Consider the following 21,826-nt stretch of genomic DNA (forward strand, 5'->3'; position numbering starts at 1 on the left):
AATAGAAATGGCCCAAGAGAGATTTGATTTGGGCTGGATCCAAAAATAATGACCCAATATAGATTTGTTATTAATATTACTTAATTGTCCTTAATGAAACATGCAATGTTAGTGAAGGAAACATGCCCCTAAGGTAATTATGACAATAGGATCCTGCTTTAATAGTATAGATCAGATTCATTGATGGGGGCGTAACTTTCGTAACCATTCATTATATGTATATTAATATAGAATAACTTGTCGGTAGTTTAAATATAGGTTGGTCCATGCGACCAAAAAATGTAATGTAATCTCTAATAAAAAAATATATATTTAATGTGTATTCCGAGGAACTGACACGTCAGCTTTGTACTTTAAGTTACAACTTAAAAAATGTTTTCCAATTAATAGAAAGGGGATCATACTATTTCGCTTAATCATGTTCTCTAGTATGTTATTCATTTGAAATTTCAAATTTTGCGAAAGTTATATCAAAATATCTCTAATGAAATATTTATATAATTTCTGATAAATACAAATCAGAAGACCAGAGTGATCACACAATTTAATAGCCAAGAAAAGCCGTGGCTTTGAAGCTCAAATACCACTACTATCTATCGGATTTTAATTAAAGTCGGTAGAATCCACGGACCATTTGCTGCAAACCGACAACTGGTGTCGCGAGAGGAGGAGAAATGAATTAGGAACGAGGGTAGATCTGTCTTCTTGCTTTCCCTTTATTTTTTAAAAAATAATTAATTTCCTCGAGCGAAGAAGAGAAGACAAAGAGAGAAGCTGGCCGCTGGGCTCGCAGATCGGAACCGACAACACTCGCGACTAAACAATCAATCAGATCTGAGCTTCGGTTGGGTTTTAGGGTTCCAATCACTCCTCACCTCGCGGCGCGCATCTCAGTATGAACAGGAGGAGAGGGTTGGATTTCCGGAGGGCGGGAGGGCGGAGGAAGATCTCGAACGTGGTCTGGTGGGTGCTCTCCGCGATTGTAATCACCCTCTTCATCCTCATTCTCTCCAAAGCTACTCAAATCGAACCAAGAGCCTCCATTCCCGAGGTGGTTATACATCTCTCTCTCCCCTTCTTCTTCTTACTTAAAGTTTAATTTTAGAACCTTTCTTTCTTGTTACCAACCAGCGGCGTTACCGTCACGAAAAGCTTGTAGAAGGCATGAACATGACCGAAGAGATGCTGAGCCCTACCTCCTTTGCTCGCCAAGTTAACGACCAGATTGCTTTAGCTAAAGCCTTTGTCGTCATCGCCAAAGAAAGTAAAAACCTTCAGTTCGCTTGGGACCTCAGCGCTCAGATCCGCAACTCTCAGCTGCTTCTCTCCACTGCTGCTGCTTCCAGACGCCCCTTGACGGTTCTCGACTCTGAGCCCACTATCCGCGACATGGCTGTCTTGCTTTTCCAAGCTCAGCAGCTTCACTACGACAGCGCCACTATGATCATGAGGCTCAAGGCTACTATTCAGTCTTTCGAAGCGCAGATGAGTTCCGTGACCGAGAAGAGCGCCAAGTATGCTCAGATTGCTGCTGAGGAAGTGCCCAAGAGTCTTTACTGTCTCGGTGTTCGTCTCACTACTGAGTGGTTTCAGAACTCTGAGTTACAGGGGAAGCTCGTGGAGAGAAGCCATGCTGTGGCTTCTAAGCTCACGGATAACAGTTTGTATCATTTCTGTGTGTTTTCTGATAACATTGTTGCTACTTCGGTCGTGGTTAACTCCACTGCTCTCAACTCCAAGGCCCCTGAGAAAGTCGTCTTTCATCTCGTCACTAACGAGATCAACTACGCGGTAATGAAGTCATGGTTTGCTATGAACATGGACAACCTCAGAGGAGTCACTGTTGAGGTTCAGAAGTTTGAGGATTTCAAATGGCTCAATGCTTCTTATGTTCCCGTCCTCAAGCAGCTCCAAGACTCTGATACGCAGAGCTACTATTTCTCTGGACACAACGACGGTGGACGCACACCAATCAAGTTCAGAAACCCCAAGTATCTCTCAATGCTCAACCATCTCAGGTTTTACATCCCTGAAGTGTTCCCTGCGCTGAAGAAGATGGTCTTTCTTGATGATGACGTCGTAGTACATAAGGATCTTTCTGCTCTCTTTTCGATCGATTTGAATAGAAACGTGAACGGGGCCGTTGAGACGTGCATGGAGACGTTCCACCGGTACCACAAGTACTTGAACTATTCTCATCCTCTGATTCGCTCCCACTTTGATCCTGATGCGTGTGGGTGGGCCTTTGGGATGAACGTCTTTGATTTAGTTGAGTGGAGGAAGAGAAACGTGACGGGAATATACCACTACTGGCAAGAAAAGAATGTGGACCGGACCTTGTGGAAACTTGGGACACTGCCTCCAGGGCTTCTGACATTCTACGGGTTAACAGAGGCACTAGAGCCGTCGTGGCATGTCCTGGGATTGGGATACGCCAATGTGGATGCTCGTGTGATAGACAAGGGAGCTGTTCTTCACTTCAACGGGAACTTAAAGCCGTGGTTGAAGATCGGGATGGAGAAGTACAAACCTTTGTGGGAGAAGTACGTTGATTACAGTCACCCTTTTATGCAACAATGCAATTTTCATTGATATCTTTAAGAGTTTTGTACTACATCTTCTAGACAGCCATATATCTTCCACATTTGGTTACAGAGACACTTGGCAGTGTTTTGTATGCTCAGACTCCAATCACTTACTATACCACTATGCACTTTTAATCCACCTTCTTCGAGCTCTATTGTTGAACTTGAGACACTAGTGGTGGTGCAATAACGAACTCTTTGTTTTAATTATTGTAGTTTGTATAATGAAGAAATTACATAAGAAATTTTTATTCATGTATATATTAAAATGTTTGTTATTCCTCCCTCCGTTTCTAAATTAGTGTCACTTTAATATTTTTTAAGGAGATTAAGAAATTTTTACAGTTGACTAGTATATTCATATCTAATGTTTGATTAATTAAATAAGAATGATTTAAATAAAAAACTATTGGTTATTCAAAAGGATAAAAACTAGATTTATTGTACAAAATTATATTGGAATTGTAGAATGACACTTATTTTGAGACAAAATAAAAAATTTTAAATGACAATTATTATGAAACATAAAGAGTATTAACTGGTGGTGCGGTTGTTCGAAATTTAAGGACAATTTTAATCATAACACCAAATTTGATGTTAAAATTACATCAAAATTAACATTTTTGTATTAAACTTAAAGTTTTATTTCCAACCACAATACCAAATTCTACACTAAAAACAATATAATATATTATTAAATATTATATTGATTAATCAAAGAACGAGAAAACATTTACAAGAATCTATGTAAGCTGGATTATGAATTTTATGATCTAAGCAAGCTAAAGAGAGTAAGATTTTAAGAAAACTTTAGCAAAATAGTTCTTTTAGCTGGATAGACCTCAACCATCGTCGTAGTAATCCCTCCAGCTTATGCGTACCAAAGTAACTGAGCGAAGTGATATGATTTCAAATAGTTTTATCAATACTGTGTATCAACAACGTTGTGCCTAAACAAGTTAGTTGATGTCTTCTTTCCTTCCATATATGAAGTCTGCTAATGTGTTGCAGTTTAACAGACTTCTAACTCGTAATCCTAAATTTATCTTACATTCCAGAATACTTGTAAATAAGTCTGTCAATGCATAATTTCTTGGCAAATTTCTTAAATAATCTTCTAGCCTAAACTTTAAAATTAATTATTTTAACTAGATATAAATATACACGTTATTAAACATAAGATCAATTTATAAAATGTTTAATATATACAAAATAAACACTTATATGTCAAATTATAATTCAAAAAACATTTAAGATTCTAAAATATAACTTTAAAACTAACAACATTATAATAGAAAGACCTTTTGACCCTGTTCGAAAACGCGGGTGAACTGCCGCTTACGCGTCCGGATAAACGTTCTACGGGCCCTCACCGTGGCGAATTGGACCGGTGCAGTAACATATGACAAAAAGAAAATAAAACTACCAATATTTCTTAACATATGTTACCAAACCCAAAACCATGTACAATCATGACTTGCAATCTATATTTACTCATCTATGTGGAAAACAATTCAATTTTATTAAATTTAAATTTACATGATTTATAATTGTTTATAAATACATGATTTCTATTTATTTTCCATAATAGTTTTACAAAATTTTATTTATATTTTTAATAAGAAATATAGATTTGTAATCATATTCAAGTTTTGGGTCATTGCAAATACATTATTGTGAATACAATTACAAACCAGACTAAGATGTTTTAATGACTTTTCCTAACTGAATAATTGAACTAACCAGATTTATCTGGTGTAAACAAAATTATTTGATTGCACTCAAATTTATCTAATATCGATTCAAATAAAATACTTGTTTATTTTTCTCTAAACTTCAAAACTGAAAGGTACTCAATAACTGAACCAGATTGTATAAGATGTTTTTCTTGGTTTTAGTAGAATTTTGAAAATTCAAATTGTTTTAAAGATATATTAAGACAATGATTCCGAAGAAAAAACCAAGAATTAAAAAAAAAAAGCCATTTCTCAAAAAAAAAATCAAGAATTAGGTTGAAAAAATATCAACTAACAAAACCCAAATAGGAAAATAAAATAAAATAAAACCAAATATAAATTGTCTAGTGGCCATAGTTGGCAATCACCTACTATCCATTATTACGGACTTATGGTATATGAATGGACTAATCTATTAATAATAATAACTAGGTGATAATATGTGTCCTGTGCGCAGGGTAAAACTTAAATTTATACAATTACAATAGTTATTTTGGTCAAATTAATCATGAAGGTTGCTTGTGTAAATTTTTTTTCTTGCTTAAAACATGTATAAATCTTGAAAGGCAAATTACATATATTTTTTTGTCCTTCTGTTGTCCATTTGGTTAATTACATAAAAACATTGAGACTAATGATAATGTGATATTTTTAATGTGATATAGACAGGGAAAGTGTGTTCACTTATCTTTCTAAAAAAAACTATTTGCCATTTGTCCATTCAAAATGGTTTTGGTTTATCTTATTTACATCACATATATCTTAATATGTACAATCTATTAAAACACAATCACAATTCAACTTGATTAGAGGTATAATATTATTATTTTTAAACTATGCTTTATATATTTCTCTTAACCTATACCATTACTAACTACTCACATTTAAATATAGCCTAACTATAGCTACAAATATAATCAATTTTTTGGAAAATTAACAAAAATGTCACATTCATAATATCACTTTTCATGTTTACCTTAACCACTTTTACTCTAACTTTTAAAGAGGTAAAAATACATTTATAACCCTAGGATTAACTAATGTATACTTAAGATTTAGAGTTAATGGGTGGGGTAAGGTTTTTGGAATGGAGAGTCTAGGTTCTAATAAATATATAAATAAATACTTACAAATTTTTAAAAAATATTCAAAAAGAATTTTTTTTTTATAAAAAGTTTGAATCTGAAAATTATAATTCTAAAACATAAATTAATTTTTTAATTATTTTAATTATTTTTTTATATAAATAATTATTTATTATATATAAAAATTAAGGGTATAAGAGTCTTTTGCCTCTTAATGAAGAATGAATTTTTGAAAATGTCTCTTTAGTAATGGTAAACATGAGTAATGGTAGAAACAAAATGGTAAACATGAAAATTCCCCATTTTTTTGAAATAATAAGAACTTCCACATTTTACTAACTAAAGAATCTCAGCCAGTTAGATTTACTTAATCTCTAATATTATATTTCCTAAATCCTTTTTTAAAACATTTCCAAAATCCGGTCAAAAGTATTTACCACCAAATATTTAGTATATTTTAATATGAATATTTAATTGAAGTTTCATAGTTTCTACTCATATGATTTTATTAACATTTGTATATTTGTCGTAACAAAAAATTTTAAACCATTAATCACAAAATTTATAATCCTTTTTAAAAATTCAATTCAAATTTCAAAATTAACATATTTATGTATATTTTATATGGTATATAATATTGAAATATATATATATATATATATATATATATATAATCTGAATATTTATTAAATGATACTTATATTCATATGATTTTATGATCATTTGTATCTTTTTATAGCAAACAAAAAGTAAAACCATTGTTCACAAAATTTTCATTGTAAGAATTTTAAAAGTTTTAGTAATTTATAGTCGTTTTAAAAAAAATATATATAACATAGAGGAAAATTAAAATATAAAATAGAAGACTTTTGGGAAGTCTTCCAGTAGGACACTACTAAAATCGACCGTTTACAGATTTGAAAATCGTGCTAAGCATACAGATCTAACGATTTTTGTAGTGTTCAATTGAAAGACTTCTCATAAGACTTGCAGGAAGTCTTATGCGAAGTCTTCTAGTAACCTTCTATGAGAAGACGACTGGGAGACTTCCTACAAGACTTCGTCGAAGACGTTTTCTCACTAAACTTACTTGTAAGTCTTCCAGTATAGGAATTTAGAATAGTACGTTTGGTTTGTATTTGAGACGTTGGTTTTTGATTGTTTTGCAGAGCGGAAAAATGGATTTACCAGAACTCCCGTAGAGGATATTTACCTTAGGGGAAGAGCCCTTTCCAATGAAAAGCATTGCGTATCACACAGATGATTCGAAGTTGCTTCTTTCTGTAAGGCAAGCTCTACATGACGACGAATATGAGGAGCTGAAGGACTCAAAGTTGGGACTGTTCATCAAGTTCAAGGAGCTAAATTTTAGTTGGACATCAAGGCTGGTTCATTATATGCTTTGTTTCCAGCTTAACATCAAGAAGAAGTATGAGCTTTGAAGTTTCGTTGGTCCACAACCGATGAGGTTTTCACTGATAAAGAGTTTGAATACCTCAATGGTCTCAACTGCAATTATATTGAGGACCTGGAAAATCCAAGGTGTGAGGTTACATATGAGATGGCTTCTTTATGGGAGCTGATGGGTGTTGATGTCGACTCTGGTCCAACTTCTGAACATATAATAGCAACATGTGAGAGATGCGAAGAGGGGTCTCGGTAAGATCGCATGCGGCTGGGATACCTAGCCATCGTCACTATATTCATTGAAGGGAGAAAGTACTCAACCGCTACACAGGCTAGTCTTGCAAAGCTAGTGATGGATATAGGAAAAATTGAGAATTATCCATGGGGGAGAGTGGCATTTAAGGTGCTGATGAACTCTCTGAAGAGAAAATATTTCACAAAGACTTACACTGTTGATGGGTTTATACAAGTTATCCAGGTGTGAATCTATTATGCCCTGCCATACACATATCAACTTTTTCTTCCTCATCCTCATCTTTAATTTTTTCATACTCACTGTAATCCTCACCATCATCAACCGCTTCAGCAACATCAAGCATATCAACATCCTCCTCCCCATCATCATTTTCATCTTCAACCAAATTATCATCCCCTTCATTATCTTCTTCCCTTCATCTGAAACTTCATTAGCATATTCAGCTTCTTTGTTTCCAGCTTCTTTGTTGCCAAGGCTTGATACACAAAGACGTACTTCATGCGTTTTAGTTATTTCGAGCAAGTTCATAACTTGTATATCACTTGTAACATGTGTAGGAGGAATTTCTGAAGCCATTTGTTGCATTATTGCTTCTGGTATAATGAGTAAGTTAACTCCACATCCTCTGTGTTTATGTCCAAGTTATAATCTTCTTGAGCCATTTCAACAAGTTCGGAATGTGTAGAACCTTCACTCAAAAGAACAATGTCGCTCCTTTGACATTATCAACCAAAAAAATCCAAGAGCCATCTTTCAACAACCATTCTTCGTAAACTGCAGGTAACTGACGCACCATCTGCAAAAAAAAATCCAATGAAAACACATAAGCAAACATAGAACATCAATATAAAAAACTTAAACCAAGAAGACTTCTCGGTTTAGCTAGAAACTTTAATAAACATGGATGTTGGTAACCTCATAATTATCAAAATTTAAGTTAACAATTTCATTCAGTAGCCCCAATATTGACTAATATACATGAATTAACAAGAAAATGTTAAAATATCTTTATAGTTTTAGATAAATGAAAGTTTATTAAACATTGACGTAGACGGCTTCGAAGGAAGTCTTTCAGCAGACGTCTAGGGAGTCTTCCCTTTAGGTCATTTTTGCAACTAAAATTTACAAAGGAAGACTTTCACGGAAGTCTACTCTACAGCAGACTTCTTTGGAAGTCTTCCTTTGTAAAAATTGGTTTACTTTGTTTTTGAAAAAATCTCGAAAATACCAGAGAAGACTTTCATGTAAGTCTTCTGGGATATACATGTTAGTTATGCAATTGACCGAATTGTGTCAGAAATTTATCTTTTTCAGGAAGACTTCCACGAAGTTTTTCGATCTCTCAGTGTAAGTCTTCTAACAGTTGGAACACTTCCATGTAAGTTGTCTCAAGTTACTTTTGGAATTGAAAAAAAAAACCTTGAATATTTTTTTTAACTAGAAGGCCTACATGGAAGTCTTTTGTGATAACCAAAGATTTGACCAGAATCTCGGAGTAAAACTCTGGAAAACTTACATGAAACTCTTTTAAATAAAATTAAGTTTTATTTTTCAATTGCAAAAGTAACCTGAGACGACTTACACCGACATTGAGAAGACTTCCACCGACAGTTTAGATGTCTCCGGCGGAAGACTTCCATGTAAGTATTTTAGAAAGAGTTAAATTTCTGACACAATTCGGTCAATCGCAAAACTAACCTGATTATCCGATCTCTAGTATTTTCGAGATTTTTTTGTTAACAAAGAAAAGTTGGTAGACTTTCAAGGAAGTCTTCTCTAAAAAACATACATAAAGTCAATTGCATAACTAACCTCCGCATTACTAGAAGATTTTCGTATAAGTCTTCTATGACCAAAAGACTTATACGGAAGTCTTCTTAGCGAACATATCTATAAAAAAATTGATTTCATACCTTCAACTAGTGAGATAACTTGATTAGCTTCTTCAAGCACACATAAGTTATGCGCTCGAGAGATAGATGTCCATACACTGATAAGGGATGTATGGATTTTCGAGAAGAGAGGACCCGTGGTGGTCCCCCGAAAGCGACCCACTTGTTGATGACCAAGAATCTTGAGCTTGAATGGCTCTATGAACCTTAAAAAGTTTAGAATCAAAATCTTGGTTTTTTTTTTGATGAATAAAGAGAGAAAGTGAAAGAGATGGTTTTAGTGCATAAGAAATGAGATAAGAAGAGTGAAAATCGATTTTTAGGTGCCTTAAGAGCTTCAAATTGGTTGTTCATGGTTGTTGGTGTATTAATGGCAGTATCAATATTGTAAATACTTTAGAAACATGAGGATGGTAGAGTAAAATGCTCGTTTTTGAAAGAAAGAAAAAAGTAATAGAATTTTCGTGAATAATTCGAACTTTTGGAGTGAATAGGGCAAATGAAAATTCCAAAAAAGTCATGGATTAGATTTGTGTTTGACTTTTTTGCAAAAACCCCAATATTCAATCATACGTATTATTATAATAAATTTTTATTATTTTCTCAGACATTTATGATTCAATATTAATCATGATGGGGGGAGGTTTAACAGGATAAGACAATATCGATGGAGGAGGCTTAACGGGATAAGACAATATCGATGGGGGAGGCTTAACCATATAAGACAATATCGATGGCGTAAGCCTTTTATCGCAACAACATTGCGCAACTTTGAGACTTCCAGTTACACATATCCCTCCATTAAAACCATTCTCTTTACACTTTATATCGCACTTGTCAGGACACGCGTACGGTACTCCATTAAAACATATCATGTTGTTGAGAACACCCACTGCACTTGCTTGTCCTGTAATAACCCAAATATAAACTTTAATCACACATTAAAAATTGCCATCACCAAATTAGTCCTTATGTTTGAATTTTATAAAGCTAATGACTCACCTAAAATGAAGAGCAAGAATATGGTTAACACCATCACGAGAGACGTTTCACAAACGTATGAAGATCTTGGGGTTTTCATTTTCCTTATACAGCAATTTCGTGTTGTTTTTTCTTTGCTGGACTTTTTATATTCAAGCTTCTACGTTCAGTTTCGTGTTGTTTATGTAAATATTTTGCTTGTTTGTTTGTTTATATATTTGATTTTAGTGGTGTGCTTGGTTCTTATTATATAGGATGAATTATATTTGGTATGATGGCAGTATAGCTATGTAATTACACATCAGTAAATTATTTGAATGTTTGTTTGAATTTATTTATGTTACATTATTATCTAAATAAATAAATTTTAATTTTTAAATTAAAGAAATATTTTGATATTATTTTCTTATTAAGTATATGAGATTAGATATGTTTGAGTTGTATAATTTAATTTTTATCCTTGTAACTTATTATAATTCAATTTAATTCTTTTTAATTCAATTAAATTCTCTTAATTCAATTTAATTCCTATTATCAAAGTAATCCTCTATATAAACAAAATTATACCATGATCTCTTCTCATGCTTCCACATCATTAAAGAAGTTATCTAAAAAATTGACACCTAAAAATAATTTTTAGAATTATTAATTAATTTATTGTTTAACCAAATCTATTAACAAAATAATATTAAGTTGACCAAAATAATAATATTTCTGAAAGTAAATAATAATATAATTCAAAGTACATCAATTTGTAAGAACAAAAGAAGAAAAATTAATTGACGATATTTTAACTATACATCAAATCTGCCTTAACAAAATAAAAGAGTGAACCTCACAAATTCTTTTTTTGTTTGTTTGTTCACTGAGCTCAATTCTAAAAAAAATAACAAGAAATTAGATAAAAACCACAACCACAGATAAATATATAATCGAAACATATCAAATAACATTAGAAAACAGAGATAATAAGATATATATAAACAAACAAATAAATTAACAATAAAAACTAGAGATATAATTTTGTTTTGGTGAAAATTTCGTCAAAATTAATAATTTAGTAAAAATACATAGTGTAATATAGTACATAAATTTTAAGAATTCAAGAAAATAGAAAATGAAAAACAAAAAGGAAAGAAATCCTTTATGATATTTTTCCACATTCCATCAAAATCCAAGAAAAAAATAAAAAGGAGTGAATCTGGCATATATTTTTTTTTCTATTTTAGTTACTGAACTTGAGTTTTGAAAATTTGACAAGAAAAAATGATAAACCCACAAACAGTGATTAATATGATTAAAAATATTTAGAAAAAAACAATAAGATATACCGAAAAATTTAATGATAATACATAATATAAAAAAAATACATAAATTTGAAAATATATAGAAATACTCATAAGAAAAGAGAATCCATTTACGATATTGCTTCAATCAAACCAAGGTGAATGAAATTAAAAAGAAAAGCAGTGTATCTCATAGATTTTTGTTCTTTTTATGGTATAAACTCAAGATAATGGAAATTAATAAGAAATTATTGAAAACCACAACCAAAAATTAATGTATACTTATTGAAAAACCACAACAAAAAATTAATACATATCTAAAATGAAGATTTCAAAAATAGTTGTGAAAAAAATAAATAGAAAATAAATCAATAAATTTTCTAGAAAAGCAGTATAACTATATAACAACCGCAAAAATGAAGATATATAGCGCAAATCTAAAGTTATTGTTCTAATCAAAAATTAGAAACACACTCAATTTCTATTATCAATCAATAGATAAATATTATATTAAATCAAAGCTGATATAGTACTAATATCTCAAAAAGCAAACACAATATAAACCACACAAAGATTAAAAAAAAAAGAATACAAAATATATGAAATGAAAATACTTAAAACAAAACACACATAATTCAAGTATAAACTTCTATGTAGGTTAATATGATCAACCATATAAGACGATAAGGTTGTGTTTTTCGTTAATCTAATAAATGTAACTAGGTGTTTTGTCCGCACATGCGGACATAATCATCTTGTAAACTCTTATTATTTTATGTCTTATTAATCTAAAACCAGCATAATAAGTTATTATTTATGCTTTCAAATAGATAAATCAAACATTAAACTATTTATATATGTTAAATATATTTCATCAAAATATATACATATTATTGTGTTAAATTTTTTAAAACACTCATATCTAAGAAATAGTTTAGAAACTATATTTTTATAAATATTTTTGCTTGACTAATATTTAATTATAAATTCTTTTGTAACTTATTTTTTTAATTTTATAATAAAATATTCTTTTCAGATAGCAACACAATTTTCTTTTCAAATTGTCTTATAATCAGTTATTTAATATTAAATATAACATATAACTTTAATATTATTAACATAAAATTCATTTTTAATTATATATAAAATTCATTAAGAGTATTATTGAAATTAATAAATTAGTGAGTCATTTAGAAACTAATTATAAATCAATAACCTAGCTAAAAGTCTAAAATCTTTCAAAAATATGACAAATAAGAAAAACTAATTAAATATTTAATATAACATATAAATTTAATATTAGTAAAATGAAATTTGTTTTTAATTATATATAAGATTCATTAAAATTCTTTTTTTTAATTTATAAATTAGTGACTCAACTAAAAAATAATAATAAATCAATGATTTAGCTAAGCCCTAAAAACATGACAAATACGCAAATTACCTAAAATTATAGAGAACATTACAAATAAGCAAATTCACTTCTCAATTAATAGTATAGATGCTGGTGAATTGTAATAATTAAAATGAGACAGAGCGAAAGACAACAATATATCAGAAACTTTAAAACAAACGACATAGATATAAAACAATTATCAAACAATACTTTTTATAAAAACCTTATGGAAGCGCGGTTTAGCCTTAATAATTAGTTTACAGTATAGTTAAAAAATTTTATTTTTCTTGTATTTTAGTTATCTATATATATATATATATATATATATATGCATATTAAAATCACAACTATACAAGTTCATAATTGTTATTTACATAGCTTATAAACTATTAGGGGAGATTTTCATGTTTACCACATTTTTGGTATCATTATTCATGTTTACCACCACTAAATAGACATTTTCAAAAATACGTCATTGATTAAATGGCAAAAGACACTTATACATTTGTTCACTTTATATATATAATAAATAACTATTTAAATAAAAATTTTTTAATAATATAAAAAACTAAAAAATAAAAGAAACATAATTTTTTATGTTTTCGAATTATTTATTTTCAAATTTGAACTTTTTAATATATATTTTTTATTTTATTGCAAATTACCAAAAATACCACATTCATAGTACCACTTTTCATGTTTACACTAATCATTTTTACTCTTATTTTTAATGAAAGGTAAAACACATTTATAACTCTAGGGTTAACTAATCAAGACTTAGGGTTTAGAGTTGAGCGGTGGAGTAGAATTTTGGGAAATTGCCAAAAATACCACTTTCAAATTACCACTTTCATGTTTACACTAACCACTTTTACCCTAATTGTTAATGAAGGGTAAAACACATTTATCACTCTTTGATTAACTTTGACAAAAAAAACCTACGGTAAACTAATATAACCCCGAAACATCAACTCTAAACCCCAAACCCCGAAACATCAACTCTAAACCCCGAAACATCAACTCTAAACCCTAAACCCCGAAACATCAACTCTAAACCCTAAACTCTAAACCCTAAAACTTCAAATCTAAACCCTAAAACATCAACTCTAGGGTTTTAGGGTTTATGTTTAGGGTTAAGAATTTAGGGTTTATAGCTGAAGGTTTAGGGTTTAGAGTTGATGTTTTAGGGTTTAGGGTTAATTTTTTAGGGTTTAGGCTTTAGGGTTTAGTGTTGATAGTTTAGGGTTTAGTGTTGAAGGTTTAGGGTTTAGAATTGAATTTAGGGTTTAGGGTTTAGAGTTGAAGGTTTAGGGATTAGAGTTGAAGGTTTAGTGTTTAGAGTTTACTTTTTATGGTTTAGAGTTGAAGGTTTAGTGTTTAGAGTTTACTTTTTAGGGTTTAAGCTTTAGAGTTGAGGTTTTAGGGTTTAGGGTTCGTATTTCAAAAAAAAAAAGTTTAGGATTGATGGTTTAGGGTTTAGACTTGAGTTTTAGGGTTTAGGGTTTGAATTTCGAAATAGTATAATTCGAAAAAAAATTAAAAAATTATTTGTGTTTTTAGATTTTTTATGTATTTAAACATTTATTTATTATATATATAAAGAACAAGGATATAAGTATCTGTTACTATTTAATGAAAAATGTTTATTTGTTGGTGGTAAACATGAATAATAGTATCACCAAAGTGGTATAAGTGAAATTCCCCCAAGAGTTTTTGGAATTTGAAATTTAGGATTCTAACAAATATATAAATAAATACTTAAAAATATATAAAAAAGTTTTAAAAAATAGTTTCAAAAATAATTTTGGTTTTTCAAAAAGAAATTTTGAAAAAAAGAAAATTCAAAAAAAAATTATAAAAACGTTCGAATTTGAAAAAGTATAATTCAAAAATATAATTTTTTATTTTCAAAATGAAATTTTGAAAAAAAATTCAAAAAATAGAAATTTTCATGTTTACGACCTTCTTCATTAATTTTTTTTAATTTTTAATTATTTTTATTTAAATAATTATTTATTATATATAGAGAGAACAACGGTATATGAATCTTTTGTCACTTAATGAAAAATATACTTTTGAAAATGTCTCTTCAGTGGTGATAAAAATGAATAACGGTACCAAGAAAGTGATAAATATGAAAATTCTTTTTTTTGAATTTTGATTTTTCTTCAAAATTTCTTTTTGAAAATCGAAATTATTTTTGAAACTATTTTTTTAATGTTTTTAAAAAGATTCTAAGTAATTATTTATATATGTATTAGAATCCTAAATTTCACATTCAAAAACCTTATCACACCTCTCAACTCTAAACCCTAAGTCTAGATTAGTTAACCCTAGGGTATAAATGTATTTTACCCTTCATTAAAAGTAAAGGTAAAAGTGGTTATTTAAACATGAAAAGTGGTACTATGAATATGATATTTTTGGCAATTTTCCAACTATTTACTCCTTCAGTCTAAAAAAAAAAACATGTTTTAGAGAAAAATGTTGTTTCAAAACGATATATTTTTATATGTTCAATGCATTTTTTGTCAAGTAATAAAGTTTATTGTAAACTTCAAGAAAATTAATTGCATTTTCTAGATTTTTATTGGTTTAAAACTATAGGAAATAGATAATCCCAAAAAATTATGCATTTAATACTGCAATTTAATATATTTTATTAACCTGTATGAAAAAACTAAAACATGTATTTATTTGAAATAGAGTGAGTAATTTATAAATGTTGAGACATAATAAACTATCTTAATTAATCTTAAGTTGGTTCTTAAAATTTGTTCTTATTTTTCTTCGAGGAATTTGCCAAATATGATTCAAAACTTGATTTTAACACCAAACGCATACTCAAAGTTGAATCAAATGTAACAATAACCCAAAATGCGAGTGAAACTACAACCAGCCCCTTATGACCAAACATATTACCAGAATTCATTTTTACGAATATAACCCCGAAAAGTCTTCTAAATTTTTGTAAGTCTCCTGAGGTTATGTAAGTCTTTTGGCAATGAAGTTAGTTATTTGAGTCAAGAGTTATATTTTGGGTCTAGACGATCTGCAGAAAGTATTTTACCAAAGTACATTAAACTTAATTAGATAATTACTCGACATATAAATAATTTTTTTCATTTTTTGTTGAAAAATGCAAGGAACCCTAGCAGTTTCTCTCTGAGACGATTTTGAAGGTGATTTCCGGAGATTCTCTCATTTCTGTCGTTCTCACCGCCGGTAGTATCGTTTATCCTTTGTACCGAAGAGTATTTTAGTATTAAACTAACCACCCGCTTCCTTTTTTTCAGATCTGAAACCGCGTTTCGTTGACTCTGCGGCATATAAGTTCTTATTGTTTGCTGTTGAGTTCAGTGTTTGACCTAAGGCGTTTAGCCGTCGTTAAACCCTAAAAGTGTAGTCTAGCTTCTTTTTTCCCGTCGGTTTTTGTAGATCTGTAACCGCTGGTGTTGTTAACGACCATAATTTCTCGGACTGTAATAACTTCTCCGACTGTAAGTCACCATTTTTTCTATTTATTTAGGTTTTCTATTTATTCATGTCTTTTTCTGCAGATATGTGGGTTAACATATGCTCAAAGTTTTAACCAGTAAAGTCAAACTGCAAGTGCACGGATGTGTGCGGTAGTATTTAGGGATCAAATCCACAGAGACCATATACACATTTTCAATTTTCAAGTTTAGATAAAGCTAGAAGACACTAAGATGGTTTTGGATGCAACTTAAATGAGACACAGAAGAGTAAATCGAAGATACAAAACTATTAATAAAAGCGTTGGACAATAAAGGAATCGCAGGAAATCAGATAGTGAATGCAAACCACTTTCAGAAAATCAGTTAAGCACCGCTCTAGAACTCAAAACACGGTTTTATAATCTTTCCACTCTCATGGCTTCGATTACTATGTCTAACAATCCAATGAACTAACTCTCGTTGAACTCAGGAGGATAAACACGCATTGGTGAATAAGTTCTGATATGTTCACAAAGCTCCCTAAGAAGATACTTTCATGTACTTAACCATCAGCTTAGTAACAATACCATTTTCAACCCACAGCCTGGAGTGACCCAGACTCACCATCACTGACTTCTTATTAGGAATTGAAATGTGCAGTATCATCGAGGGAGTATCGATCAATGGACACATGGAGTCTGTCCCGTTCATGTTTCATACTTCCGGTTTCTTTCCTCTCTCTTTTCTCACTTCCCCAGTCGATTTCTCCCTATTTTGTAGGGTATCATTTTATTTTTTCTATCGACTGAGTTTATCGCACATACTTCCATGAGATGCGAGTACTAATGGGATTCACCACTAAGTTTCCAATTCACTTATTTTTGACCTTTATCATTTTTATCATTTTTAAGGGAAGGGAGAGGGAAACCATACTCGCATTCTTTTCAGACCACTTGGGCGTTTTCATGTAGTAAAATCTGCAGTCAATGGCTGAAAGAATAGTCACTTTAGCATTGGTTAGATGGGTAATTCTAAGAAAGGCAGTCCCCAAAAAGAGTTTGACTCAATAAAACAAAATAAATAAAAATAATAATTGAAAAAGAAACGAATCAAAAACATCAAAAGAGAGTGGCGTTAGCGTCCTCCCTCAGACTTACTTCACACCGTCTCGGTGTGAAAAGAACTCTAAAGACGGTGAGAAAAAGATATAAATCCTAATAATAGAGGTAAATAAATACTTACCAGTGAGTTGTCTCCCACCAAGCGCTTGTTTTAAATCATTAGTTTGACCTTTAGAGTTCATGATTAGTTCAGGTGAGCATGAGAACTTGCTCCAAAACAAGTTCCACTATCAAACATTTTGTGTTTCAGAAAATTGATCATAAAACCCTTCACAGCTTCCACCCCTTTCTCTTTCATCTCTGAGGTGAGAGTAGCTCGAACTTTCGAGAATGGCTTTGACGTACCCTTGCAGTTCACCTCATACTCTAATATACCATCGGAACAGCTGTGAGGTACTATCAACATCCCGTGAGGATCGCAATCAACATCCCGTGAGGATCGCACTTGATCTTCTTGTATTCCAACTTCTTGTTTGCTTTTCCACCGGATTCATGTGATTTTATGCTAATGTCTCCATCCAAGACTTCCTTGACTTTACTCTTATCATTTGATTTTATAAAATGTTTAATATATTCAAAACTACGCACTTTCATGTCAAATTATAATTTCAAAAAATATTTAAAACTCTAAAATCTAACCCTAAAACTATCAACATTATTTGAACATTTGTTATCAAATCCTAAACAAATGCACAATCAGGACTTACAATTATATTCGCTCATCTTAATTTGTATGAAACATTGATTTTATTAAATTTAAATTCACATAATTTAGAATTGTTTATATCTACATGATTTAGGTTTATTTTTCATCAAAATATTTTACAAAATTTAATAAAATAATTGTAACAATAATACATGAGTATCTCACTATCTCGAAAAGACTTCTCAAGATTATAACTGTAAAAATGTAGAGCCCCTTTGTTTAGTCATAAAAAGATAAGTGTATTCTTACTATATTTTTAAGTACTTTTTTATTTGATTGAATTTAAAGTAGAAATTTGTATTTATATTAAAGTTTTGGGTCATTGCAAACACGCATTACTGTGGATACAATTACAAAGCAGACCGATGTTTTTAATAATTTCTCTGAACCGAGTAATTGAACTAACCAGATATATCTGGTTTAAACCAAATCTATTTGATTGTGATCAAATTTATCTGATTATACTTGATTCAATAAAAATACTTGTATGTTTTTCTTTAAAATTTAGAAAAAAAATGAAAGGTCTCAAAAACTGAACCAAATCGTATAAGATGTTTTGCTTGGATTTAGTAGAGTTTTAAAAATTCAAATTGTTTTAAAGATAAATAAAAAGCAATGGTCCCGAAGAAGAAACTGAGAAAACCCAAATAGAAAAAAGAAAGAAAATAAAAATTGTCTAGTTGGCAATCACCTACTATCCATTATTATGGACTTATGGTATATGAATGGATCTATTAATAAAAATAATTTAAAATATCCATGTTAAATAAAATAAAATAAAATATAAGTTGGAGAGGAAGAAAGTGGGTCCTAGGGTTTTGGTCACTCATGCGTCTCGCTCTTCTGTCGTTTTGATTTCCAACGAAGTCTGCTCTCCTCTCTCTTCTTTAAAGACACAGCAACAGGAGCGTGCATTTTCAGTTGCTTTCAGAGTGAATCGAGCGATGGGCAAGTCAAAGTGTTTCATGGACATTAGCATTGGAGGGGAGCTCGAAGGCAGAATCATCATCGAGCTCTACGACGACGTCGTCCCCAAAACCGCCGAGAATTTCCGATCGCTTTGCACCGGCGAGAAAGGCATCGGCCCCAACACCGGCGTCCCTCTCCACTACAAGGTCTGAAAGAGCTGTTCGTAGCTGAATGTCAAAAGTAGAAAGGTGTTTCCTTTTATGATTTATTTGTAATATCCTATTCTTTCAGGGGAATCGGTTCCACCGTGTTATCAAGGGGTTTATGATTCAAGGAGGGGACATATCAGCTTATGATGGCACTGGTGGTGAATCTATCTACGGGTTAAAGTTTCAAGATGAGAACTTTGACCTCAAACATGAGAGGAAAGGGATGCTCTCTATGGCTAACTCTGGCCCCAACACTAACGGCTCTCAGTTTTTCATCACCACCACTCGCACTTCTCACCTTGATGGGAAACATGTTGTCTTTGGAAGGGTTACCAAAGGGATGGGAGTGGTTCGTTCCATTGAGCATGTTTCAACCGAGGAAAACGCTTGTCCTTCTCTGGATGTCGTGATTCATGACTGTGGGGTGATTCCCGAGGGCCAAGATGATGGCATCTGTAACTTCTTCAACGACGGTGATGTGTTCCCTGACTGGCCTGTTGATCTTAATGAAAGCCCTCTTGAGTTGTCTTGGTGGATGGAGACTGTTGACTCTGTCAAGGCTAGTGGTAACGACCACTTTAAGGTTTGCTTTCCTCTCAACCTTTCTTTTCTTATAATTGGATATAATATGTCTATCTACTTTCCTTGAATCCTGTTTTATGAACTCAATCTACTCTTTAGAAACAAGACTACAAGATGGCTCTTAGAAAGTACCGCAAGGCTTTGCGTTATCTGGATATTTGCTGGGAGAAAGATGGCATTGACCAAGGTTGTTCATCATTTTCTCTCTATATACTTCTGCATCTCACGGGATATTGCTACTGTGTGTCTCTCACTTAATTAATCTACTTGTGATCTTGCAGAGACCAGCACTGCCTTGCGTAAGACAAAGTCGCAGATCTTCACTAACAGTGCTGTAAGTCCATGCTTTTCACCTTCCTTGTTTAATCTTTTGCTGTGAGTGAAATCCATGTAAACTATGTATTTGTGTGTTTAAGTACCGTCCGAGGCGTAAGAGAATATGTTTGTTGGTTGTTTACAACACAAACTCTTCATCTTCATTCTCGTATAGATTTCAATACATTTATAAAGCTTGAATTGCTTTTGATTCCCTCTATAGCTGATTCTATTGCACTGGTCTCATCTATTTGTATCGTTGCTGGCTTCTGTGGCAGGCCTGCAAACTGAAATTCGGAGATGCAAAGGGAGCATTGTTGGACACTGAGTTTGCTATGCGTGATGAAGATAACAATGTCAAAGCATTGTTTCGACAGGGCCAGGTACTTAAAAAAGTGTATTCTATAATCTATGCCTATGTATAAGTGTAACATGTGTTGGAGATTTGTCTTGATATGAGTATGACTGTGCTTGGTGGTGATATTAGGCCTACATGGCTCTCAATAACATCGATGCTGCTGCTGAAAGCCTGGAGAAAGCTCTTCAATTCGAACCTAACGATGGTAAGTCGTTTACCAAGAGTCTTTTTTTGGTGTGTGTGGTTATTGATGTATGAGTAGATTAGACGCCTAAATCTATTATTGCGGAAGATTCTAACTAGCTTGATACCTGATGTTGATTTTCAGCTGGTCTCAAGAAAGAATATGCTGCTGTAATGAAAAAGGTAATTACGCCTACAAACAATCCAATGATGTTTCATTGTTTTGGAGTGACTTAATTAAGTTGATATATGTGTACACCTGTGCAGATTGCCATTAGAGACAATAAAGAGAAAAAGCAGTACCGCAAAATGTTTGGATAGAATGGTCTGATACATTTTAGGGGTAAGTCTATCTTATTCAGTTTTAACTGTCAAGTTACCAGAAAATGTTATCTTGGTGGAAATGATATGATGTTTAAGCTTCTATTTTGCTGTCTTTGTAGGTTTGGTTGGATAGTGGAGAAGAGACTAACAAAGAAAAGGGTGAAAAGAGCATATAAAAGAAAGAAATATTCAATAGACTTTGGGCGCTGTTTCTGGTTCCCTCATTTTGGTAAACAATGTTTACTTCTGCATTTCCAGCAAAGATATGCATAATCTCTTACCCAAGACAGACTATGCGATGACTATTTATGGAATTTTGAGTTATTGCTGTCGCTCTTGTTTTTGCTTCCTTCCCCAATTTTTCTCTCTTTGCTTATGTGTTAGCAAATACAGAAATAATCGTGTTTAATTGTTGTTGCATGAAACATAGAACTAGGCTTGGGTAGCTGGGTATTTGGTTCGAATTGATTGTTTCGGGTATTTGGTAGTTCATGTAGGTGTATTTAGGATCCATCTAAGAACCAGAGAAAATTAGGTATATATCTGTCCAAGTAATCCGGAAATCGGTTTATTCATGTCCGCACTATGAAGCTAGGGAAAATACATACCCAAACAATATTAATGTGCCAAAACATTCTTAAACTAAATAAGAATTTGAATTGCATACCTAAACTCATAATAAATAGCTAAAACATGCATATAGCCGGTTATAGGATGATTTAGACTATATTTTTTAAATTTTTTGTAGTTTAGTCCCTATAATTCTATTTTTTTGTTAATATGCCTTAAATAACTTAAATAATCAAATTTATCGTATTTATAATTTTAATTTGAAAAGTACAATTTTATTTTTTTACCAGATTTTAATTAAATTTAAATAATAAATTTAACTATTTATGAAAAATTTAGATAGTTATCATATACAATATATTAATTAATTTAGTTATCAAAGTATGTTATCTACCTTATTAAAACATGAGAATTAATTATAAATAATCTTACTCATATGTAATATTTACAAGAAATACCACTCAGTA

The 21,826-nt window shown here is 31.5% G+C and overlaps 3 protein-coding genes and 1 pseudogene across 3 annotated transcripts; 3 read left to right on the plus strand and 1 right to left on the minus strand.

The window, feature by feature from the left end:
• LOC106305533 overlaps positions 1 to 21,826 on the plus strand; it is a 36,825-nt pseudogene that overhangs the window by 6,378 nt on the left and 8,621 nt on the right.
• Positions 632 to 2,844, plus strand: LOC106305530 (probable galacturonosyltransferase 10). Its single transcript, XM_013741894.1, has 2 exons — positions 632 to 1,051; positions 1,132 to 2,844. The coding sequence occupies exons 1-2, from the start codon at positions 896 to 898 to the stop codon at positions 2,590 to 2,592; spliced, it is 1,617 nt and encodes a 538-aa protein (XP_013597348.1). The 5' UTR covers positions 632 to 895; the 3' UTR covers positions 2,593 to 2,844.
• On the minus strand, positions 9,570 to 10,216 carry LOC106305532. Its single transcript, XM_013741896.1, has 2 exons — positions 9,964 to 10,216; positions 9,570 to 9,868 (listed from the first exon to the last, which is right to left on the minus strand). The coding sequence occupies exons 1-2, from the start codon at positions 10,040 to 10,042 to the stop codon at positions 9,573 to 9,575; spliced, it is 375 nt and encodes a 124-aa protein (XP_013597350.1). The 5' UTR covers positions 10,043 to 10,216; the 3' UTR covers positions 9,570 to 9,572.
• Positions 18,727 to 21,138, plus strand: LOC106305531 (peptidyl-prolyl cis-trans isomerase CYP40). The gene is made up of 9 exons (XM_013741895.1): positions 18,727 to 19,024; positions 19,110 to 19,610; positions 19,709 to 19,796; positions 19,891 to 19,943; positions 20,203 to 20,307; positions 20,412 to 20,487; positions 20,611 to 20,648; positions 20,733 to 20,808; positions 20,909 to 21,138. The coding sequence occupies exons 1-8, from the start codon at positions 18,854 to 18,856 to the stop codon at positions 20,784 to 20,786; spliced, it is 1,086 nt and encodes a 361-aa protein (XP_013597349.1). The 5' UTR covers positions 18,727 to 18,853; the 3' UTR covers positions 20,787 to 20,808; positions 20,909 to 21,138.

Source organism: Brassica oleracea, chromosome C7 (genome assembly GCF_000695525.1).
Source record: "Brassica oleracea var. oleracea cultivar TO1000 chromosome C7, BOL, whole genome shotgun sequence".
Taxonomy (NCBI): domain Eukaryota; kingdom Viridiplantae; phylum Streptophyta; class Magnoliopsida; order Brassicales; family Brassicaceae; genus Brassica; species Brassica oleracea.

Excerpts from the sequence above, each read along its gene's own strand:
- LOC106305530 (XM_013741894.1), top strand. The coding sequence starts at position 896 with ATGAACAGGAGGAGAGGGTTGGATTTCCGGAGGGCGGGAGGGCGGAGG. Across the intron at positions 1,052-1,131 it reads CAAGAGCCTCCATTCCCGAG|CGGCGTTACCGTCACGAAAA; the intron begins GTGGTTATACAT and ends GTTACCAACCAG.
- LOC106305531 (XM_013741895.1), top strand. The coding sequence starts at position 18,854 with ATGGGCAAGTCAAAGTGTTTCATGGACATTAGCATTGGAGGGGAGCTC. Across the intron at positions 19,797-19,890 it reads GAAAGATGGCATTGACCAAG|AGACCAGCACTGCCTTGCGT; the intron begins GTTGTTCATCAT and ends GTGATCTTGCAG. Across the intron at positions 20,649-20,732 it reads ATGCTGCTGTAATGAAAAAG|ATTGCCATTAGAGACAATAA; the intron begins GTAATTACGCCT and ends ACACCTGTGCAG.
- LOC106305532 (XM_013741896.1), bottom strand. The coding sequence starts at position 10,042 with ATGAAAACCCCAAGATCTTCATACGTTTGTGAAACGTCTCTCGTGATG. Across the intron at positions 9,869-9,963 it reads ATTCTTGCTCTTCATTTTAG|GACAAGCAAGTGCAGTGGGT; the intron begins GTGAGTCATTAG and ends GGGTTATTACAG.